The sequence below is a fragment of the Bos grunniens genome, chromosome 21, assembly GCF_055505025.1.
Source record: "Bos grunniens cultivar Pamir isolate PY7600 chromosome 21, Bosgru_T2T1.0, whole genome shotgun sequence".
NCBI classification, from domain to species: domain Eukaryota; kingdom Metazoa; phylum Chordata; class Mammalia; order Artiodactyla; family Bovidae; genus Bos; species Bos grunniens.
In genome coordinates this window covers 12,937,231-12,961,270 of record NC_141185.1, presented here as the reverse complement: position 1 = coordinate 12,961,270, position 24,040 = coordinate 12,937,231, and the positions used below count along the sequence as shown (strand labels likewise).

Genomic DNA, 24,040 nt, shown 5'->3' with positions numbered 1-24,040 from the left:
TGAGCACGCCTGCAGCCAGTGAGATGGAGGAAGGGAGGCCCCCTCCAAAGGCCTTCAGAAGCAAGGAGTGACGTGTTAGAATTGGCGGGGACCTCAGCGCACTTTGGAGGAACAGGAGGTCCAGAGACTGGAAGTGACTTGCCCACGGACATACAGCAGGTCGGGGGAGCCGTCGAGAGTTGGACGATCAGCTGAGTCCTCTGTGCCACCTCCTGAAGTCACAGGTCCGCCTGGCTGCCTCACCCAAGAACTGTGTGCTATGGGGGCCACCCGCAACAGGGACGGGGGTTGAGTGGGGGGAGGCTTGGGGGGCGGGGCGAGCTGCTGCTGGACCCCCGGAGGGATGGGGAAAGGGGTAGGGGCGGATCCGATGACGTCATTTCCGGGGTCCGGGGTATATAAGCGGGTCGCGAGCATGCCCCACTGCTGCAGTGCCCGAGCCCAGTGCGGAGGGCGGATCGACAGACAGACGCACACGGAGACCTTGCACCACCAAACCCCATCCCCGCGCTGGTGTCGCCGCAGCTTGCCCGGAGCGAGCAGTCCAGCCGCCCCTCGCCCGAGCGCGCGCCGTGGCCCGCCCCAGACCACCAGCTGTTCGGCTCCCCGGCTTCGCCATGCGCTCCGCCGCGGTCCTGGCGCTTCTGCTCTGCGCGGGGCAAGGTGAGTGAGCGCGGGCCCTTGGGGGAGAGAGTCCTGGACGCCCCTGACGGCCCGCCGCGCAGCGTGCCCCTCCATGCCTTCCCTCCGGCGCGGCGAGTTTTCAGCGCCACGGACAGCGCCCCGCCTCCCACCTGACCCCGCAGAGTGGCCTCGGCGCAGAACCCGCAGACCTGACTCTTTGACTCCGACTCTCGACCCCGCGGGACAGGGCTCCCTGTCGCCCCCACCCCACGTCTGGGCTGCTTCGGGGCCAGCGCCGGCTCTGCGCTGTGGCTGGCCAAGGTCATTTGGGGAGATGGGAGGACCGCTGTTGGCTCCCCTCTCTCTCCCTTCTTCCTCCTGCTCCCTACCGTCTGTCTGCCCTTGACTTCTACCTCTCCCAATCCTCCTCCTCCCTTTCTTCCGCTCACCTCTGGGGTCTCTCTGCCTCTCCCTCATCCTCCCCCGACCTCAGTCCCACCCAGCCACTGGCCTGTTTTCATAGCTCTTGGCTTCTTCCCCCACACCCCCTCCAGAGCATAGCTTTCACAAAAGGAAGGGTTAAGGCTCTCAGTGCAGCCTGTGGGAGCCACCCCCATGAGGGTAGCAGTTGGGAAGGGAAATAAAATCAGCTCCACATCTCATTTGAGTAGGGGTGGTCTTACGGAGGAGCGTTGGGGTGAACAGGCCCCTGATGAACCCAGTCGGGAAGGACTGGGTTCTCCCCTCAGAGCAGAAGAGTGACCCACGCTCTCTTTTTCTTCCTAGTCATTGCCCTGCCTGTGAACAGCCCCATGAATAAAGGGGACACTGAGGTAAGAAGGGGCGTGGGGATGCCCCGGGATGGTGGGGCAGAAGACCCCAGTGGACCCCTCACAGCCAGTTCTTGGGCAGCTGCAGGAGTCTGGCATCAAGCCAGGAGTCAGCACTGCGGCTGCTGAGCCTGGGGACAGCTTGCAAAAGAAGATATCAAAGTCTGCTAGATTTCCCTGCTTGCCTGCTGCGGGGCCGTCCCTGGGCTCCTCTGAGTTGAGTGTGCAACCCGGTGGGACCTGTGCTACCCACTGGGCCCAGGGGCCAGGCCCACTGTCTTGAGCACTCCAAATCTTGTAGGCCCATCACAGGCTGGTGGGGGTGACTTCTCTGAGGTTGTGGTTGTCCGCTGTCCTGCAAGAACAGTCTTCATCTGCCTGGCTCTGGCCTCCCCCTTTGCTCTGCCCCAAGGCTCTGCCAGCAATACACCCACCCCATCCCACAGTTGCTAAAGCCCTGGCTCTCTCAAAGGACCATGAGGAGAACATTCTTGATCATGGCTCCTGCACCCAGGCCAGTTGGGGCTTCTGGTGGAGGTCACCCAGGAAAGGACTTGGAAGACACTGATGGGGGCTTCTGTGGCCAACAAGAGACACTGTGTTGGGCATATACCCCAAATTGATTCAAGTCTGAGTTGGGGCTGTTTTTCTAGCTTCCGATGTTCACAGATATCTTCACTTGTTAATTAGAGAAATTCTACTCCCTGCCTTTTCAGGAGCTATTTTCTTTAGAGAGGCTATAGTTGAAACCCAAAGCATCAAAGAGATTTAAACCTCAATGTGCTTATTTAAAATTTCCTATTCACTAGTTACACACAGGCCTAAATTGAAAAAACCGCTGCCACTCATTGTAGCTGTGTCATCTTGGGAAAAATCCCTTGAATTCTCTGAGCTTTCCCTTTTCTCACTATGATGATATTTCCTTTGAGGGAAGTTGTAAGGAATGAAAAGAAGAAAAGCCACTTAGTCGTGTCTGACTCTTTGCGACCCCGTGGACTATATAGCCAATGGAATTCTCCAGGCCAGAATACTGGAGTGGGTAGCCTTTCCCTTCTCCAGGGGATCTTCCGAACCCAGGGATCGAACCCAGGTCTCCCTCATTGCAGGCAGATTCTTTACCAGCTGAGCCACCAGGGAAGCCCTGGTAAGGAATAGGACTCCTGCAAATTGCTGACACATAGTTGGTCCTCAGTAAATAAGCATTTTTATTCCTAGCCTAGAGCTTCCTTTTCTGACCTCCCCATCATTCTTGGGACCCATACCCAATTCGTCTCTCCCAGAATCTGTCCTCATGGACTTGTGGTTATCTGATATTCCCAGTGCAGGGTTTGTGGTTGCAGGAAGGGTGCAGGCTATAAGCTGTTCCTTGCCAGATTCCTTATGGGAGACACTTTGGCCATCATATTGTTTTCAGCAGCCTGGGTCAGAGACACCAGAGCAGCTGGTGAAGACCTGCATGTTCTATCTAGGATGCCATGACTACTGTAGAGCCTGTCTCCCAGTTTGCTATCCTGGATCCTTGAACGGGTTGCCTTGGCATCCCATAGACACAGCCTTCCACCCCCTCACTCCTCACTGTGTTGCCTGATGCTTGTCTGACACTTCCTGCTCCTCTCCCCAGCTCTAGGCAGCTGAAGCAGGCTGGAAATTGCGAATCCATCCCTGACTGTGTGTGGCACTCCATGTGTTACAGAGTATTTTCCCATCTGTGCCCCATCACCCTGGGAGGGGAGTCGGAAGATCTTCTCACTCACATTTTATAGAGGAGGAAATTGAGGCTCAGAGAGGTCAAGTCGCTTGCCCAAGATCACACAGCTAGGATGTCACACTACAGTTGGCACCATCTTCAAATATCATCCATTTATCAGATGTCTGATTATCCACAGCACCTTGCTGGGCACTGGACAAGACTTTCAGAGAAATGGCTGCTGTTGGCCTGGGATGGGCACCCGAATGTAGTAGATGTATGCCCACATCCAGCCAGAGAATTCAGCTGGTGAATATGGAGCCAGGCTGTGAAGCTGTCACTCCCTGCCTGTGACAACCCCATAGATATTTAGAGACAGTTTTCCAAGTCTTGTTTCCAGTAGGAAAGAGCCAGGAAAGGTCTTTGTTCTCCTCTGGGTGGTCCAGAAAGGCTTCCTGGCGATAGCTGACCTTTGGGGCATCTGCAAGACTAAAGTACTTTTGCAGGACTACACCTCTAATGCCCAGGAGCAGCTTCCCCATCTGTAGAGAAACACTTGGGATGAGAGGGTGCAGGGTACCCACCCCCACCTTAGAGGGGCTTCTGATGGTCAGGTGGTTGGAGTGTCTGGCACTTGGTAAGCACTGTATGTGGATTTTTAGTATTACTGCTAATATTGTCCGGCTTGGGAAGCACAGCTGTGCCCCTGAGCTAGGCATCCATGGAGTCCTGAAAACAAAAGTGAGCATCATCATGTCCTCTTAGAAATTTGCCTTGGAACTTCCAGGGGCTGAGTCCCACACCCAAACCAGCCCTAACTGGCCCCATTCTGTTCCCAGGTGATGAAGTGTATCGTCGAGGTCATCTCTGACACACTCTCCAAGCCCAGCCCCATGCCGGTCAGCAAGGAGTGTTTTGAGACACTCCGAGGAGGTATGGGCCAGGCTCGGGATGAGGGGCTGCTGCCTGCTGGGCTGGGAGGCGAGGACATGGGTGTGTGGCTTTTGATGGAAATCAACAATTTAATTCAGTAGTCACTGACCAAGTGCCTACCTCAACCAGGTCTGTGCTGAGCTCTGAGTGGTACTGAGAGATGAAAAGCTAACAGCCCTGCGTGCCTGGAGCTTACAGTCTAGCAGAGAGGAGTGATATGAACACAGTTAACTAGAATTCTGGGCAGAATGAAACCAGGGCTGGGAACAGCAAGCCCCCAGAATGTGAGCTCCCTGTGGGTGAAGATTTTGTATGCTAAATCCCCAGTGTTGAGGACAACCACTGGCACCTGGTAGGTGCCCTGTAGATGTGTGATGAATAAAGGAACATCAGGGGTGGGTGAGCATGAGATGGGCAAAGCTTTTGCAAGGAGGCAGTCAGTGTTGGCTGGATCCAACATTAGCATTGCTGCTAAGTCACGTCAGTCGTGTCCGACTCTGCGACCCCGTAGACGGTGGCCCACCAGGCTCCCCTGTCCCTGAGATTCTCCAGGCAAGAACACTGGAGTGGGTTGCCATTTCCTTCTCCAATGCATGAAAGTGAAAAGTGAAAGGAAGTCACTTAGTCGTGTCTGGCTCTTAGCGACCCCATGGACTGCAGCCTACCAGGCTCCTCCGTCCATGGGAGTTGCCAGGCAAGAGTACTGGAGTGGGTCGCCAGTTAGGATTGGGATTTAAGAGAAAAGTGGGAAATCAATAGGTAGAAAAATGAAAGAGGGTACTCCAGGTGAAGTGGACAGCTCAAGCAGAGGCATGGAAATGGGAAAACAGGTTGTATTGAGAGACACTCCTGTATCAGTGCAGGAGATGCCATCTCTTGGCAGAAGTCTAGGTGCAGGGACAGTGGCTGACCTTCCTGACACGATAGCAAACTTGGAAAGGAAGTCATTTCAGAAGTGTTATCTCCAGACCCAATCTTGCTGCTACCACCAGGGTTTTGAGTTTTAAGTTCCTTGTGCTCAGCTGAAAATATTGATGGCAATCTCTTTCTCTGCTGTCTTCTGGAAACCACCCGTAACGACTCCCCTTCATTGCAGATGAACGGATCCTCTCAATCCTGCGACATCAGAATTTGCTGAAAGAGCTCCAAGACCTCGCTCTCCAAGGTATTTTCCAACCACTGCACATGAATCTGGGTGAATTCCAGTAACTGAGAGTCAGAAAGACCATGGTGGAAGGTTGAGCAAGGTCTTGTGTCTGACCCTCACTTACCACCTTGTTGTATAGGGTGGTTGGTGGAGTCCTCTGTGCCACTTGGTCCTATCATTCATGCACTTAAAGAGATCAAGGCCCAGAGAGGTTGAGCAACCTGTCCAAGATCACACAATCAGTTAAGGACATCCCAAGACCAGAAGCAGCTCTTCTAAAACCCTGTGGTCTCTGGAGTTCAGCCTTGTTAGAGGGGGCACTTTCAAGACTAGGTTACAGAGAGGACTTCTTTTCTCTGTTTAATGGGAAAGAAATTGGTCTCCAGGAGAGAGGAGGGGCCTCTTTGCTCTTGTGAGCTTCTGCTCAAAGGGGAGATAGGAAAAGCAGGATCTCGCTTGCCCCAAAACACAGCCCAGACTTCCAGTGTGCTTTCGGAGTGAGGTGTGTCTTTCTCCAAGAGGTTAACAAAATCCACTGATGCTCTTGGGAATGGAGTGATTTTTGTGAGGTAGTGAGCTCCTTGTCACTGAGGATATTCAAGCAGAGCCCAGATAGGATACTGGGAATGGAGGGTTAGGCTGATGTCATCCCACAGAGTTAGCTACTCTGCCCAGTCCCAGGCTCCTTCCTGGGTTCCTGTGAGGCACAGAAGGCCTCCCTGGAAAATTGGAAGAAATTTGGTCCTGGCCCTGCACCTCCCTGTGGGAAGAGGCTGTTTACTTGGGGGTGGGGGCATGGGCATCTTTGGGCCCTCGAGCAGGAGTCTCGTATCTCCCTACAAAGGAAGTAAAGGCTCATCTTCAGGGCTTGGCTTGGGTGGGGTGGGCTGGGGCACAAAGGCTGCCCAGGCTCAGGGAAGGCCCCTACTCTGAGGCCTCTGGGGCAGACTGGGCCACATGTACTAATGGAGAGCGATTTGGGGGAAGAAGCGAGTGAAAATAATCACAGCTGGAAGGCTCCCTGAGGCCCTCCCCAAGTTAGCACACCGTTGTTCCTCTCGCTCACTTGTCCTGGAAGACAGACATCCACTGCACATGGTTGCTAGGATACAATATGGTAATTTTTAAATTAATTATTGAGTGACATTATATTTAAATAATTAAATGTAATGTCAATGAAGACTATGATAGGAAGATGTGTCCCGAAACATCTGTTTACACACATACACACACGTGTGTGTATTCAATATAAACGGTGTCCAATATACAGGTACATTATTGTTCTCTGTTAAGAGGATGAGATAGATCTACATGTCTGTCTATCCATCTATCCATTTACCTATCCACCCACTCCCTCTTCTGTATTCTCATAATGCCTTCTGCACACCTCTATCCTACCATTTACGAGGCAGCCACCCTGTTTTATAGATGAGCACCCAAGTCTTGGATTGCCCAGGTCACCTAAGGTCACAGAGCATAGGATTAACCAGGAGATGTGAAGCTTGGTCAGCCAGGGGCCAGATCTGGGCATAATCCCTGGTCCACAGCCACCATGTCAGGCACCTCTGGCCACCCCAGAAATTCCCGTCATAGGAAAACCAGCATTGGCTGCAGAGTTGGCCTGGCCAGGGCCATCGTCAAGAACCAGGGTGAGTGGAGACAGAGGAGGCAGCACAGCCTGGGTTGATGCACACAGGTGTTCTGCCTGGGCTTATGGGGGTCCATGGGGACAGGTGTTGCCTGAATCAAGAGCCCCCACTAGGGGACAAGCAGTCACTGTTACCTCCTGCTACAGGGTCCCTTAGCCCAGAGGTCCCTAATCTCTGGGCCGCACAGCAGGAAGTGAGCAGCGGGCGACCTCTGTTTACAGCTGCTCCCCATCACTCACGTTACCGTCCAAGCTCCGCCTCCTGTCAGATCAGCAGCGGCATTAGATTCTCTTTAAAGTTCAAACCCTACTAAGCTTGAATCATCCCCAAACCATCCTCCTGTCGACCCGATCTATGGAAACATTGTCTTCCACGAAATCAATCCTTGATGCCGAAAAGGTTGGGGACCACTGACCTAACTACCAGCCAGGTCCTAAGGGTTCCCCACTCCCTACTCCTGGAGCCCTCGACTCTGAGTCTTCGCTACTCCGTGAGGCAGTAGGCAAGGCGCGTTCTTATTTCACAGGTGAGAAGTGGAGTCTGGAGAGGTGATGAGGTCGTGTGACGGGCCCTAGCTGGGAGGGGGCAGCCAGCCCTCCCCGCCACCCCCACCAGCTCCTGCCCCCTCATTCTCTCACTGGGCAGGCCCAGAACAGGACGTGCCCAGTTTTACAGATGAGGAAACAGAGGCCTCCATTCTCACAGCCAACCATGCGGGGCTCAGACCAAATGGGATGCTTTTCTCGTTTTCTTATCCAGGAGCCAAGGAGCGGACACATCAGCAGAAGAAGCACAGCAGTTACGAGGATGAACTCTCAGAGGTGCTTGAGAAGCCGAACGACCAGGCCGAGCCGAAAGGTCAGTGCCGACACGTCTGGCCAGAGACCAGGGGTGGGATAATGAAGAGAACAGTAGTTACAATAGACCGAGGGTCCTGTGGAGTCAGAAACCTCTCCTTTGGGTCCTGTAAGGGAGCTCTTAATTCCTTCTCTTTCCAAATGGGGAAACTGAGACCCAGGGAGGTTGAAGCACCTTTCTAAGGCATAACTGGAGACGGTACGTCTCACTCTGCAGCCCTTGATGGGTCCCATCTGCCCATCCCAGGCAATGGCACTCTCGGGCAGGAGGCCTGGCAGGTGGGCAGCATCAACTCTTTCCAGTGGCCACCGAGGCAGGGCCCCCGCCCCCAATGCCTGTCCTCCTGGGAATTTAGTGGTGCCCTGGCATAGCCTAGGGGCAGCGAGATCACAGAGGAGTAGGTCTGAAATACTAAATGAATCTGAATCATCTTTCTTTTTTTTTTTAATTTTTTATTTTTGACCGCTTTGGGTCTTCATTGCTGCGTGTGGGCTTTCTCCGGTTGGGTGAGTGGAGGCTGCTCTCAGGTTGCGGTGCGCCGTAGTTTAGTGCGTGGGCTTGGTTGCATCACAGCATCTGGGATCTTCTTGGACCAGGGATTGGACCCATGTTCCCTGCACTGGCAGGCGGTTTCTTAACCACTGGACCACCAGGAAAGTCCTGGATCATCCTTCTTGAAAACAGAGAGCTTTCAGGGGTCACAGAGTTCATGGCTTAGGTCAGAGGGATGCTCTGTTAAACTCACCTTTCTGGCTAGAAACAGTCACACGCTTCACACACTTGTCCCCGCAGGCCTATTCTTTGCATGTGGAAGGTGAGTGACCAGGGCCAGTTCCTAGAAGCAGGGACCTCGGTGGTCATCTGTTGGGGCTGAGAGGGGAAGCCTGCCAATGTGCCCTCACGTGGGCCAGGGCTCTCACCCTGGTGGCTGCTTGAGGCACGGCAGGGACTCACACATTGTGGTTCCATGGAAACGAGTGTCTGGCTGACTCTGGCTGTGTGCCTTGGGCTGTAGGAGGGAGAATAGTGTAGCGTTCACTGGGGAGACAGCCACACGTCAGTGCAAAGGGCACCCTGTACTTGGCATTCGGAGGTTTGGGTTTAAGGCTCAGCTCTGCCATCTGTGAGCACAGACAGGTCACCTTACCTTTCTAAGGATTGGTTTGAGTTTCTGTAAAGTGGGCATGGGAGCACTTCCACCTGGAGTCCTGGTCAAATGGTGGAATGTACTTGGTAGTGACTTGTTTGACAGTAATCATTTCTAGCAATGGGAGGGATTTTTACTAGATGAAAAGCTGTCTTCAAAGCAGGTACAAGTAAATGCCTTTAATGAAAGCTGACAAATCCTGAGGAATTGAATACTTTCATAGGATGCTCAAGATAGAATGCTTGCAGAAGGGAGAAGGAAGTCACAGTAATGGTGCCCAATACACAGAGAGGTTAAGGAACTTGCCCAAGATCAGACAGCAGTTCAACTGCTGTCTTAATTTTAAATTCAGGGCTCTATCTTCTGGGGTCATTTTCAAGGGGTCATCACATTCTCCTTCGAGAGGCAGAATTACAAAGAAAGAAACACAATCCCGTTGTGCTGAGGTCAAACCCAGACGTGGAGAGGGCAGCCCTAATTCTCTCCTGTGTGTCTTGGGTTGGGCTTGCTGGAAGCCTAGAGATACAGTGACTAAGATCTGAAATTGGGCCCGGGGGAGATCCGATCTGGTCCTCAGGGCCTGACTTTGCTCTGTTGTTTCTGTAGAGGTGACAGAAGAGGTGTCCTCCAAGGATGCTGCAGAAAAAAGAGACGATTCTAAAGAGGTGGAGAAGAGTGATGAAGACTCGGATGGAGACAGGCCTCAGGCCTCCCCAGGGCTTGGGCCGGGGCCCAAGGTTGAGGAGGACAACCAGGCCCCTGGGGAGGAGGAGGAGGCCCCCTCCAACGCCCACCCCCTAGCCAGCCTCCCCAGCCCGAAATACCCAGGCCCACAGGCCAAGGAGGACAGCGAGGGTCCCTCCCAGGGTCCAGCCAGCAGGGAGAAGGGCCTGAGTGCAGAGCAAGGGAGGCAGACAGAGAGAGAAGAGGAGGAGGAGAAGTGGGAGGAGGCGGAGGCTAGAGAGAAGGCCGTCCCGGAGGAAGAAAGCCCGCCCACCGCAGCGTTTAAACCCCCACCGAGCCTCGGCAACAAGGAGACGCAGAGGGGTGAGACTGTGTCTGATGTCTGAGACTTCAGCAGATGTGTTGGGGAGAGGGGGATGGGTGGGAGGGGGGTCCCCTGATCCATAATCTCATTCCACCTTCTCAACAACCCTGAAAGGTAGGTATTATTCCCATCTGCCAGATGGGAAACCAAGGCTCAGAGAGGTTCAGTAATTTGCCCATGGTCACACAGCTGGTCTGCAGTACGCGCGGAGATCCCATCCCAGCTCTGTCTGGTCCCAACCCTGCGTCCTCCACTAGTCCGCATAGCCCCTCTCCACCCCCAGGAGGGGAGAGGGGCTTTGCAGGGTGAGTGCGTGGGATCTGGGAACCGAGCAGCAGCATGACTGGAGGGAACAGGCTGGTCTGGGGACACTTCAACCAGGGCTTAGGAAGAGGTCCTGGCTCCTCCTGAGGGCCTGATCACGGTCTTTCCTTCCTCCCCAGCCGGGCGATCCCTGGGTTGGGGCTTCTGGGATGAGAGGGCTAAGGAAGAGGTGACTTGGAGCTTTAGAGGGTCTTGTAAAGCGTGGCGTCAAGGTGACCTTTCCCTCCAAGGGGAGTCTGTTGTGAGAGGCTGAGCTGGATCTGGCGTACAGGGTCTGTGGTCACAAGAGTGGCCACAGAGAGACCTAAGGGAGTGGCAGGGACCCAGAAAGGTGGCAGCCGCTCCCTTATTCTCCCGCTCTTATCTACCAGCTGCTCCAGGTTGGCCCGAGGATGGAGCCGGGAAGATGGGGGCTGAGGAGGCCAAGCCCCCCAAGGGGAAGGGGGAGTGGGCACACTCCCGGCAGGAGGAAGAGGAGATGGCAAGGGCCCCTCAAGTCCTCTTCCGTGGCGGGAAGAGCGGGGAGCCCGAGCAGGAGGAGCAGCTCTCCAAGGAGTGGGAGGACGCCAAGCGATGGAGCAAGATGGACCAGCTGGCCAAGGAGCTGACGGCCGAGAAGCGGCTGGAGGGGGAGGAGGAGGAAGAGGAGGACCCCGACCGCTCCATGAGGCTCTCCTTCCGGGCCCGGGGCTACGGCTTCAGGGGTCCCGGGCTGCAGCTGCGGCGAGGCTGGAGGCCGAACTCCCGGGAGGACAGCGTGGAGGCCGGCCTGCCCCTCCAGGTGCGCGGCTACCCGGAAGAGAAGAAGGAGGAGGAGGGCAGCGCCAACCGCAGACCAGAGGTTGGTACGGGGTGGGAGCTGGCCCCGGGCCCAGCTGGGGGGCAGCTGCACCCAGACATACTGCCCCGCATCACCGAGGGGACACTGTCCCCTTGGAGTCGGGACTGGAGAGGCACCTGGACAGGGGGTGCTCAGGAGACTGGGAAGGCCCAGGAGAAAGGGCGTGTCGGGGGGAGCGGGCACCCAGGAAAGCTGGTGGACAGGCAAACAGGAGACAGAAACGTTCAGATCAGCACACAGAAGCTGAAGAGCTGGCGAGTAAAGCGGATCCCAGAGGCACTGGGAGGGACCTTTGTCCGAAAGGCAGTAGGGAGCCTCTGCAGGTTTGGAAACAGAAGAATGGATGGATGGCTCTTGGAATTTTGAATAGAGAAGAGTTTGGAAACTAAAGGACCTGGCGGGGGCTGGCCTGGGAGGGCCGCTTGCTGCCTGGGGGAATCCAGGCTCGGGGTACCACTGGCCTTGCGAGCTGGAGGGCAGGACATGGGGGGACACTGAGGGACAGGTGGTGTCTGGGGAGGCCCTACCATTGGCCCAGCGTGTCCTCTCCTGACCTCCAGGCAGTCCAGCCGCACCCCCCTCCCAGGCTCAGGCCCCGCCTCCTGCCCTGATGGCAAAGTGGGGAGGGTCTGGTGGTCACGGGTTGAGGAGGCATGGGCGTGTGCCAGAAGACCGGGGGTCTACCTCCTCCTAGCTGGGTCACCTTGGGGAGGTCACTCCCCTTCTCTGAGCCTCATCGGTTCCCTCATTTGTGAAATAGGGGTAAGAAGTCCTCTCTGCCCACCTCATTATCATGATCAGAATGCACATGAGCTTTGAAACCCTAGCCATGCCCAGGCTACTTGGGAAACTCAGAGGGGTGTGAAGACATATACCATGGGAGGGGATGGGATGGGACTTTGGGGCGGGCTGGCAACAGCACCTTGGAGCTGGGGGAGGCCTTGCGGGGGGGTCCCTGGTTCAGGCTTTAGTTCTCCGGGGGGCATCAGGGCCTTATGGGGGCTGGGATGTGTCCGAAGCTGTGGCCCCCGTGCTCTTCTCTGCCCACCCAGAAGACAATACGGCCCTTTCCTCGGGTCCCCAACCCATTCTCTGGGCCTGGGACTGGGTCTCAGCAGTCTGAGGGGGAGAAGACTCCTCCTTGGCAGCTGGCGCTGAGAGTTCATCTGCCTGTGTCCCCAGGGGCTGAGGGGACAGGCCTTCAGGAAGCAGCTGCTTGCCTCTCACCCCTCCCCAAGGCTGGCACCTTTCATCACTGCCTTCCCCACCCACAGAAACTGGGGAGAGCCAGGGGCCCTGAGGGACTGACTGGCTTCCCTTCTCCACGGGCAGAGGGGACCTTGGACTACAGGCAGGAGAAATGGGGACCCGAGTCCTGAGGACTGGACAGGGCAGGGCCCCCCGACTCAGCCCAAAGGTTTTAGAAAAAATGACCCCAGAATCACAGAATTCCTGCCTGGGGTGTTACTCTAAGATGGGAGCCCCTAGGGTCCCCATTTCATTGGCAACCATTGTCCGTCTCTTCTCACTGGGCCCCAGGCAGGGACTCCTGGAAAATCACCCCTCTCGGTCAAAGCTGGGGTATGGCTGACTCCTGCTGTGAATCTGAGGGCATGCTCTTGTGGGCGTCAGTCGCAGAGGGTCCCCGGCTGCCCTGGACCACCCTGGCAGCCAGAGCTTGGGGACCCAGTGACGGGGACAGAGGATGGAGGCTCCGTCCAGACAGTGCTCACGTCCTCAAGCCTGTGTCCTGGTCCCCTGCCCCTCGGGTAGGGAGGCCTGCAGCAGACAGGACACCCAGGCACGGCCTTACCCTGGAAGCCACTGTCACAGCCTTAGCCTGGGGTTGGGGGACTCGAAGCAGCTCTGAAAGGCACCAGAGGCTTGGTTTCCCACATGTCTGCCCAGAGCCATTGAGGAGGAGGTGGGCCTGAATGAGTCCACTGGGGAAGGTATGGGGTCAGGGCACACACTCCTGCACGCCGGCTTCTCAGAGCAGTGCAGCAGGGCAGCTTCACTGTCCCCATGAAATAGATGAGGCTCAGTGAGGCAAAGCCACCCATCCAAGGTCACACAGCTAAGCTGGGAGCCACCAGGCTGACTGTGCGCTCCACGCTCCAGTGCCCGGCTGACTCTGGGGGTTCTCTCCTAGGACCAGGAGCTGGAGAGCTTGTCAGCCATCGAGGCAGAGCTGGAGAAGGTGGCCCACCAGCTGGAGGAGCTGCGGCGGGGCTGAGGCGCCGACTGGCCCCACCAGCCAGGGCCCCGAGACACCTCGTGGTCCCGGCTCTGTTGTCCCCCCTGCAGGTCCTGGCCAGACGGCCCCGGGCACTGCTTCCGGGAGGGAGGCCGCCCCCAGCCTGCCCAAGCCCAGCCCACCCCATTGCCCCCACGCTCTTTTCCTCCTGCTCCTGACCCCTGCCCAGTGCGCCCCCCTGCAGGGCAGACCCCTTGCCTTTCAACGATTATCCTGTCTCTGAACACAGGCAGCCTTCTCAAAGTTTCCCTTCCACCATTAGAGCCACTGGGCCTAACTGCAATAAGTACTGACCTTTAGGTGAAAGCTGAGGACTCCTGACTATATTGTGTATGAAGTTTATCTAAGGAAAATAAATCTGCTCTGGGCTCTTTCCTGTTTCTCTGAACTTCCCCCATCTTGACTCCGAGTAGGGTGGGATGGATGTATTCAGGCAGAAGGACAAGGGGAGGTTCAATGCCCCTGGGGTGACTCTGGGCCACTTTCCAGCCCAGGGGTTGGGGAGCAAGTGACACTGCTGCTCAGGACATCACTTTCCTCACCTGGAAGTAGGGATGCTGACACATGCCCCAAAGTGCACGTGGGATTAAATAACACTTCCCCCATCTCCCAGCCACACGTGAGCCAGGCCAGGCAGGGACGGGGCTGGTTTGGGAAACAGCCTCTGCTGACAGCCCCAGGATAGTACCTGCCACCAAGGCCACAGGCCCAGCCAGCTCTGGACTTCCTGACTCAGGCCTCTGAGCTGCAGCCCCCCACCCCTCACCCCCAACCCCCGGCACAAATCTCATCTCTGACTTGAAACATGCACGGGGCTCTGGGGCATTTGAAGTTCTTGAACTTAACATTTCACTATAGCATGGTAGTCTGGGTCTCAGCTTTGAGAACAAGGAAACTGAGGCTCAGAGGGTGGGTTGACCCATCAAAGTCTCGGCAAGAGTGATGCCCCAAACATGTAAACACGGGGCTGTAGAATTATGAATCAGGACAGGCTATTCTGCTGGACCAGAGTGGACCAGCTGAATATCAGGGCCAATCACTCAGTCATTCATCAAACACTTGTGAGCCGCTGCCTTGAGCCTGGCAGGCCCGGGCACACAGAAATGACGTGGACAAGCCCTGACTTCAAGAAATCCACTGCCTGCAGAATGTGGGTTTTGACATCAGACTGCAGTTGGAATCCCCAGCCTAGCTAGAGAGCTTGGGTGAGCATTTCTGGTGCTCTCGCAGCCTCAATTTCCTCATCTATAAAATGGGGATAGTACTTTTTTAGCTTCTCAGCAGATCATGGCGAGGATTCGAGGGGTCTAGACAGCCTGGACCAGAAAACCATTGCAGTGATGACACAAGTCTTTTGAGGGGATCTTGGCAAGTCTGGGCCTCTCCTAACCTGGCGAGCGGGCCCACTGCTGTTGACAGCCGTCCATGAAGCACAGAGGGGCTCTCCAATGAGCTGGGGCCGTGAGGTGTTTATTCACATTTCAGTGAGACAGGTTCATAACCCCCCACAACCCTGACAGTTATCGAAATAACAAACATGACACGAACTGTATTCCACTAGTCAACGGTCAGAACATCCACCTCCAGGAACAGTTAACAAATAAAGAGAACACGGGACACCTCGTCCCTGAAATACCCCTTCTCGGAGACGGGCCGCCTGTGCTGTCATCACATGGGGCAAACGCAGCCGAATCAAAAGAGCCAGTGGTTCTTGGTTTTTACAGAAGCGATGATTTTATAGACAGTATGTATAGATTCATATAAACATTATATACATGCATATGTACACAAATGAAGTACAAGCCAGCTTGGGGTTCTGACAAGCATGGCTCGTGAACGGGATCGAAACAAGTAGCATTTGTCACAAAGCACAGGTGTTAGCACAGAAACTGGAGCTGCCCATGTCTTGGGAGAGGCTTTCCCAAAGAGAAAGCCTGCTGCAGAGAACTGGGATCCACACCGGAAGCCTAGGTGGGTTTGGCTGTGGGAAGGAGACAGTCCCTTCCAAGTCACCAGACTGTGGACAACTGGATGTACAGCGAAAATGTGACCGTTTCCAGAAAAGGCCCCAGGTGGCCTGGATGGGACCTGGTGGTGGGAACCAGAAAGAAGAGGGCCTGGTGCTTCCACGCCAACAGGCAGCTCTCCAGTGAACCGCGTGTCGGGGGAGGGCCATTCCGAGGCAGGGGCACCGAGCCTGTGTCGCGGAAGGTATGACTGACGGGAGAACCACCTGTCTGGAGGCCTCTGTTGCAGCATCTCAGACTCAGGCTCTGGCCTGGGAAGGACTATGCCTGCAGCTCAGGGCGTGGCCAGGCTCCCCGAGGGCGTGGCCAGGCTCCCCGAGGGTGTGGCCAGGCTCCCTGAGGAGGCAGAAGCCCAGAATCTTCAAGACTGGATGCGCTCCTCTGTCTCGTGGTAAACCTTACGTGCAGGGGGTGTTTTCCTTCAGGACACTCTGCTCAGGGTCTGCGGAGCATGCGGGCCCTGCGCCATGACCCAGGAAGGGAGAGGAGCTATTGGGGGTCCCAATGGGTGAAGGGTCAGTTTCTAGGGGAAGAAGAGAGGGCAGATGCAAACCCCAGGGACATCAGACGAGCCATTCAGTGGGTTCTCTGTGGACAATGTGATTCCCTGAGCCAAGGCCCAGTGCCCCCCCCAACAAGGACAATGCATACAGTCTCCCTTGGTCTCAGAGGGGCCGCCTGGCAGACAACAGCTGCTCTTCCCAGCTGGCTTGAAAACTACAGCTTCCTGCCAGAATCCTTCAATCTGCCATAAACCGTATTTGGCAGTCCTCTGGATAGAGAAGAATCCTTTCTCAAGGTTGTTTTCTCCCTCACTGATGGGATTAACTTAAACAATGCCCCCACATAACTCCTCGGGAGACAAACCTAGACAGCATATTAAAAAGAAGAGACATTACTTTGCCAACAGAGGTCTGTATAGTCAAAGCTATGGTTTTTCCAGTAGTTATGTATGGACGTGAGAGTTGGACCATAAAGAAGGCTGACGCTGAAGGACTGATGCTTTTGAACTGTGGTGTTGGAGAAGACTCTTGAGAGTCCCATGGACTGCAAGATAAAACCAGTCAATCCTAAAGGAGATCAGTCCTGAATATTCATTGGAAGGACTGATGCTGAAGCTAAAGCTCCAATACCTTGGCCACCTGATGTGAAGAACTAACTCCTTGGAAAAGACCCTGGTGCTGGAAAAGATTGAAAGCAGGAGGAGAAAGGGATGACAGAGGATGAGATGGTTGGATGGCATTACTGATTCGATGGACATGAGAGTTTGAGCAAACTCCAGGAGATGGTGAAGAACAGGGAACCCTGGCATGCTGCAGTCCATGGGATCGCAAAGAGTTGGACACGACTGAGCGACTGAACAACAAACTCCTCGGGAACTCGAGCTGTGTCTGCCTCCTTCAGGTGATGCTGGGGGACCTCTCGCCCAACCCTACTCAGCCCCCCTACCCCGCCTCCTTCCGCAAACTCAAGACACCTTCATGCCAATGGAAACTCCTGCCCTCAGGCTCTTTTAGGGAAGACAGACATTCTTGGGGAGGACAGACATCCAGGACCCACACTCAGTCGGGGCTTGAGTGCGTGTCAAACCACATTACGCTATAACCTGCAAGCAGAACTCGGCCTGTGGCCAGCGCTCCAGGCTGCCCAGGGCAGAGACCTTGCAAGCGACCCTCTGAACCTACCCGAGGCCTCAGGCAAAACATGGTCCTGCGCTTGCTCCTGGAGCCCTTTGAGTCAAGAGGGCCTTCAGCAGCCCCGGCTACGGACCACACCCAGAGAGATCCCACAGGGCCAAGGCCCCAACAAGCCCACCGACTAGCAAACAGAAGCTGGGGAAGGACAGTCCCAACACCCCTGCCCCCCACCCCCAGTTTACCAGCAGGTGTGTGCGCTCACCAGAGCAGTCTCTCCCCACGGGCCCTTGAAGGTTCTGAGACTGATCAGAGGCGGCAGCACAAGCCCTGGCAAAGAAGAGGCTGCAAAGGCAGAGAGCATTCTCGGGGGGTCTGTATTCCCCTGACAGGAAGCCCCAGGGCCAGGGACACTGAGGCTTGGGGGAAGCCAACTTCATGGCGTGTGTCCTGGGACCCAGTCAGTGTGCATCTGGTGACACTGAAGCAGGGGGGGCGTCGCTTGGGGAGGCCTCATTGCGGCCCACAGCCCCTCTCCTAGTCTATGCTCCCTGACGCAGCTCCCTTCACCCCTGCAGAGTCAGCTACTCTTTGTTGGACGGGGTTCACCAGCTGGGGAGAGGCCCACACACGCTCTCGAGTGGACCGGTCCCTTCCCCACTGCTGTGCGGCTCCTGGGCCTTTATGAAGTCGATCCCCATCCTTGGTTTCCACCCTTGGGAAAGGCAGTCACCTTGCTGGCCACCCGCATCAAGGCTGGTGAAAAGCGCCACGTCACTGGAAAAGCTCCTCAATATCTGGGCCCTGGATGCTAACATGTGAGACGCTGTGGGGGAGGCACCACTTAATCTGGACAGGACATGACCAGGGGCCCCACCAGGCACGGGGGGTCACCCTGCACTCCTGACCTGTCCTCAGGTGATCGGGACTGGAATTTTATTCCAAAAGGTAAAGTTGTTTTATTAAAAGACAGCAGGAGGACAGAAATGTTCAGCAATGTTTTGTAAACACGTGTGAAATGCAGTTTGATTTCAGTAGTTTATTTTGGAGACAAAGCAGTGCAAGAGGCTGGCCACGCTTCCTGCTTCCCCCGGAGCTCGGGGGCCAGACGAGGAAAGGCGACGTACAGACATTATAATTGGGGTTCAACACTCAAGTCGTGTAAACACGGATGTCGGCGGGCCCTTGGTTTCTAGGACAAGCCGGCCAGTTCTGAGGGCAGCGCCCCTCACCCCAGCCCTTCCTCTCCCAGAGGCAGGCGACCCCCACCTCCCCGCTGGCCAGGCCTGAAGGTGCCTCCGAATGCCCAGCGCAGCAGCTTCTTCTGTGGCGCCCTCCCTGGACCTCGCAGGACGGCCCCGAGGCCTGTTCCCCTCCCTCCGAGTGCCTGATATCTGAAGACACGTGCTCATGCTTCAGGGGGGTCTACTGTTTCCTGCCGGGTGGTCACACTGGCAGAGGGCTGACCAAGCCCCTCACTGGCCCCCTGGGGCCGCCTGCCCACCTGGACTGTGGAACTGGACTTATTAGCCAGTGGTTGGTTGGTCTGCTGCCCTCAGGGGCGGGGGGCTCGGACGGGAAAAGCAGGTAATGTTTTCTCACCTTTGGGGCTGCAGCCTGCTCACACCTGGCTGGCTCAGTGCTTGGGGTGGGCAGTGAACACGGGAGGGGTGTGGATCAGGCCTTCTGGGCAGGCGTGGAGCAGCCGCAGCCTCGTCCGGCCTGGGAAGAGGGCCCCCACCGATCGCCTGGATGCCAAGGGGAGGCTCATCTGGGTGGGCTTCACAGAGGGACAGGCTGCGTCACAGGGGTAGGGCGTTGAGCCTGCCCTTGACTTCTCTGGTCGTGAGTGCCCAGCGACTCTTGGAATGATTTGCCCAAAGTCACAGCACAAATCCTTGGCATAGGCAGGATCAGCCCAGAGGCTCTCGGCTGGGCAGCCTTCTCCCAGGTCCGGGGAGCGGCGGCCCTGGTCAGGGACGGGCGGACCCTTTGCATGGCGGCACAGGACATGTGTTGACAGGCCCAGTGGACTCCGGGGAGCGGGACGTGGAGAGAGGCAGCCAGCCCGGGGCTGCAGCCTTCCCGGAGAAGCGTCCTCCTCCTTGCCTTTCATGAGCGGCAGCAGGTGGATCCCAGCTCAGACCCGCTGCATGGACTTCCCCAAGGAAAGGGAAGCTGAGGCCTCTGGCTTCCTCGGGGTCATGCTTTTGGGAGGGGCAGCTGCACACCTGGTGGGGCTTGAGGCCATGAGTAAGAGCAACGGGCTGGGCCGGGGTGCAGGGGCCAGGAGGGAAGAGACTGGGAACTGTTTACTCTCTGCTCAGCCACCAACAACCTGACCCGGGACAGCCTGCTCCAAGGTCCCCGAGGCCTGGCCCACAGCAGCCATTGAGAAAGACAGACGTGGGCGTACCCAGGCACTCACACACACATACACAGACACAACCACACACACGCACGCCCCACCTCACATTCAGACCTAGTGTTGAAAACACAGCATGTGTAAACTCGGTGAAGACATCTGCACAGCAGGAACCAGGAGGGATCGTCCCTTTGCCGCAAGGCTGGACCACTTGGGGTTCCTTTCCATCCCCACCCCCACCCCTCATTTAGATCATGACATCAGAAAATCAGGTTAAAAATTAAGAAAAAAAGAAGTAGAAGAAGAAGAATCAGATCGTTGGGAATCCTTAGTAGTAGCGTCACCATCGTCGGGAGCTGCTCGCCCAGCGGCCACGCTCTGCGGCCCGCGCCGTCTCTCTGGGTCCCGGGCTCCGAGGCTACTGGGAGGAGGCCTTAGTGGCCAGCGAGGCCACGCAGTGCTGCTGGAAGCTGGGCGACACGCCGGCGGTACAGCCGAGTCTCTGGTGTGGCAGCTTGGCAGTGCTGCCGGCGCCCACGCCGCCCATGTCGGCCTCGGGCGTCCAGGGCGGCTCCTGGCCCATCATGCTGCTGCAGCAGCCGGGGCTGGCGCTGCACGTCCGCTCGGCCGCCAGGCCGCCCGCCTGCTCCGCCAGGAGCCTGCTGTGCTTCACTGGGGCCACGTCCCCAGCGCCCGCCACGCCCGAGCTCTGGCCCTGCAGCACGCTGGCGATGTGGTTCAGGAGGTCGGTGAAGAACTCGCTTACACCCTCGTAGCCTGCGGATGGGAGAGACAGACGGCAGGCTTAGCCAGGTGGGTGGGGGTGGGAGGTGCGCTCAGGGGCTCCTGGGACCTGGGGTGGGGTTGAGGGGAGCTGGTGGAGCACACCAGCCTAGACCCCAAGTGTGTGTGGCCCCAAGGGCCAATCCTTGAATTCTGGCTGCACCCGTGGGGTCTGAGCATCTATAGAGAGGAAGCTGATGAGAAAGTGCCCTGCATCCTGTCCCTCTAGGGCACAGCTTCAGGGTCTCATTTGATTACCCTCCCCACGTGGTTTGGTGGGCTTCCCAGACAGTGCACATGGTCAAGAATCCAAGTGCCAAAGCAGGAGACAGAAGACATGTGAGTTCGACCCCTGGGTTGGGAAGATCCCCTGGAGAAGGAAATGGCCACCCATTCCGGTATTGTTGCCTGGGAAATCCCATGGACAGAGGAGCCTGGTGGGCTATAGTCCACAGGGTCGCAAAAGAGTCAGACGCGACTGAGTGATGGAGCACATGTGGTCTGATGCCCTTATGTGGGGATGTGGCATGGCTGGGGGCAGGACCGAAGGCCCACTCCTCCAGATCTGAATCATAAACACCTCTTGTGTCCATGTGATCTGGCGCCTGCTTCCTTGTGTGTAAACTGAGGATTCAAGTTTGGGGGCTCCTATGGGCAGGGCCAGAAGGAGCTGGAACATGAGTGAGACCTGATCAACAGCAGCTGCTCCTGGAACTGAGTCTGTTCCACCTCCCCTCCCCCAAGCACCTGCAAGGAGGCCCCCAGTGCTGCATCCTGACCCGCAAAGCCGAGGGACAGAGACTGGGCAGCCCGGACAAGGTCATCACATGGACGCCGCTTCCCTCACAAGCGGGCCTGGGTCTCCTGAACAGAAACTGCCAGGGGCCTGCATTTCCCATCCCAGACTCGACTGTGATTGTCAGCAAACAGTCCTCGGAGCCTCCCACCAAGCAAGTTTCAGATCTAGGGCGAGGATTTTGCTGACTTTTGAAAACGGCTTCAAAAGAAATTCAACAAGGGGTGGGTGCCCCACCCCCCGCCTGCCCGAATCAATTCACAGGGATGAGAACCAGGCACACAGCTGCAAGAACAATGATCGGGACAGGAAGCACGTCCCCAAAAGGCACGGTCTGCCTGCATCGGGAGGGGCCGCAGGGACCACCCCCTGGATGTGACCCCGTCGCTCACAGCAGGCCCGGTGCTGAGAGGCACTGACCCCTCCCTTGCATGGCCTCCGGGATGGTCTTCACGGCCATCGGTTACAAGCAGCGGGGGGAATGAAGGTTCAGACATGGGCAGGTGCACTATCGCGTACAGAAAAGGCTGCCCAGGGGCGGGTCGGATGGGGCTGCCTCATTGTCCATGCTTTTATGTGTTCAGCAAACAGTGCTGTGGTTTTGAGGGAGCCTGAGGCTGAGAGGGACAAGTGGAGGTGCCCAGAGTAAAAACAAGAGTGAGCAAGATAGCTGGCATGCACCATACTTGCCCTGCTCGACATGTTCTCACTTAATCATCACAACCCTCTGTCCCCATTTTACAGATGAGTAAATGGAGGCACAGAGTTAAGTGACCAGCCCCAAACACCCAAGAGCCATCAGCAGGTGGATACGTGTCCACTGGAGGGCGAGTGGGGTGACTGTCCACGGCTGGGGTCCATCCAGGCTAAGCGCTGCTCCTGGCTACGTGCTTCGCAATCCTTCCTTGTGGCATCCTGGGAGGGGTGCATCCCGGGGAGCGGGGCCCGAGGGTTGGCCCCATTCTACAGATGGGGATATTCACTGGAGGGACTGATGCTGAAGCTGAAGCTCCAGTACTTTGCCACCTGATGCGAAGAGCCAACTCACTAGAAAAGACCCTGATGCTGGGAAAGATTGAAGGCAGGAGGAGAAGGGCACGACAGAGGATGAGGTGGTTGGATGGCATCAGCGACCTGATGGATGTGACTTTGAGCAAGCTCCGGGAGTTAGTGATGGACAGGGAAGCCTGGTGTGCTACAACCCGTGGGGTCGCAAAGAGTTGGACACGACTGAGGACTGAACAAGAACATTAGACGACACGTGGCACTGAGATCTGCAGGCCCTTTGGTGCCATCTGTGCCTTGAACACGCATGGTGCTGGGTGCCCCACCCTAGCACTGGGGGCGTCCTTGGCCCTGGGGTGGGGGTAAACAGCAGGGCAGCCCGTAGCCCCTCAGGGGCCGTCAGCAGATGTGCTGCTGGGTTTCCAGGGTTGGGATGCAAGCAGGGAGGAGAGCTGAGACCCGCTAGGGAACATCAGCTGTTCCCTCAGCAACAGCTCGGCCGTCCCCAGACGAGGCCTGGCCCATGGCCCCATGCAGCCTGGGGAGGGTGGGCTGATGCGTGAAGAGCTCTGTGGGGCTGAGTGCTGTGCACACATCATCTCCCCTGCAAGGAGGGGAGTGTTCTTCCCACTGCACACGAGCGAACACTGAGGCTGCCCGGGCAGGAGGCTCATCTCGTCAGGGAGCAGAGCCAGGATTTGAAACCACGACTCAAGTGGAGAAGCACGAAGCCTCAGGTCAGGCCCCCAGACCCAGCCCCGCCACTGGGACGTGACCTTGGACGTGTCGCCCAGCCCCCTGGCTCCATGCATGTCAGTAAATGGAGATCCCAACAGTCCTCTGCACATTGTGTGGCTGTGAGGATGAGATAAGGCGCTGGGGACAAAGGTCCCCAGGCAGGCTGGGCACCAAAGGTGGACACGACTGTCCAGCCTGCAGGCTGGCTGGCAGGGGCGCTGCAGGACACCCACGGTCTGAGGCACAGGGTGAACCAACCAGGACCAACGGGCACCCCAGATCCAGGCTCACAAATGGAGCAGGGAGAGAGCCAGGCCCCAGGCAGCCGTCTCCTGGACACCGCCTCCCCTGGGGCCCTGGGCTGCACGCCCTCCCCGGAGCCTTCCTCCGTGTGGGCCAGGCGCCCTTCCATAGTCTCTGGGGGCTCAGCCGTGTCACTCAGGCCTGGCCTGCTGGCAGCAGGGCTTGCTCATGGCTTCCTGTCCATGCCGGTTCACTGTCACTGTCCCTCTGACCCGCACAGGTCCTGGCGGGGTGGGCAGACTCAGCACTCGGCACAGACCCACAGCTCAGTGGTTTGTGAGTTCTTCTCTGTCCCTCCTTCTAGAACCTCCATCCCAACAGCCCGGTGCTGCCCCACCTTGCCCCCCGAGTCCGTTAACCCGGCGACCTTTTTGCCTTCATCCCCTCCATCTCCTCCCTGTTTAGATCCTCTGATTTGTTATAATTGTTCCCCCGACGCAGCCGCAGTTCCCTTGTGCTCTCTCATTCCAGCACCCGCATTCATCAAAAACCTACCTCTCCATCCAGGCTGCCCCCAGGGTGACTACAGAAAAACAGGCCACTGTCCCACAGGATCTCAACTTCTATTCACAAACACAGCCCTCAGATGGCCGCCCCATCTTGCTCGGAGTGAATGGCCACGTGCTGGGCTCCCCTCTGACCTCTCTGCTGCACAGGAAGCCTCGGGCCACAGGACCCCTCCAAGGCCCTTGCATGGCTCCCTGCCAGCCCTGCCCCCACGCCTGCTTCCCAGAGGAGCCCCTGTCCTCCGAGGGCAGGACCCCAGCCACCGTGCGCACGCCACCCCAGTGTCTGCAGCAGCTGGGACATGCAGCGGGCTTCGGATAAACCGCGTGGCTGAGGGAGCCAGGGGCCTCCTCCGAGCCCGGGCTTCCCTGGCTGTGAACTGCGTTGCTGGCTGGGCCCAGCCTGCGTGCCCTCCATGCAGGGGACACACGTCAAGCACCCAGTCTGGTGGCCCGTGAGTGCTCCCCACGCACGGGGGCTCCCAGCCCCTGCAAACCCCAGGGGAGCAGTCCCCTCCAGCAAGCCAGACTCTCACAC

The 24,040-nt window shown here is 57.1% G+C and overlaps 2 protein-coding genes across 9 annotated transcripts in view; one reads left to right on the top strand and one right to left on the bottom strand.

Annotated features, from left to right (window-relative positions):
* The first annotated feature begins 425 nt into the window (after positions 1–425).
* On the top strand, positions 426–13,725 carry CHGA (chromogranin A). Of its 2 annotated transcripts, none has more exons than XM_086363173.1 (8): positions 426–663; positions 1,411–1,457; positions 3,981–4,074; positions 5,171–5,239; positions 7,630–7,728; positions 9,482–9,922; positions 10,619–11,088; positions 13,241–13,725. In XM_086363173.1, exons 1-8 carry the CDS (start codon positions 618–620, stop codon positions 13,322–13,324), a joined length of 1,350 nt encoding a protein of 449 aa, XP_086219299.1. In that variant the 5' UTR covers positions 426–617; the 3' UTR covers positions 13,325–13,725. The 2 variants fall into 2 exon arrangements, with proteins under 2 accessions (XP_086219299.1, XP_086219300.1); XM_086363174.1 differs by having other exon boundaries at positions 10,619–11,092.
* Positions 13,726–18,025: 4,300 nt separating this feature from the next.
* ITPK1 (inositol-tetrakisphosphate 1-kinase) overlaps positions 18,026–24,040 on the bottom strand; it is a 162,188-nt gene continuing 156,173 nt past the window's right edge. For all 7 annotated transcript variants that reach the window (XM_086363165.1, XM_086363166.1, XM_086363167.1 and 4 more), the window contains one exon: positions 18,026–20,148. In XM_086363165.1, coding sequence (XP_086219291.1) covers positions 19,790–20,148 — 359 coding nt within the window. In that variant the 3' untranslated portion in view covers positions 18,026–19,789. The remainder of the gene's footprint in view (positions 20,149–24,040) is intronic.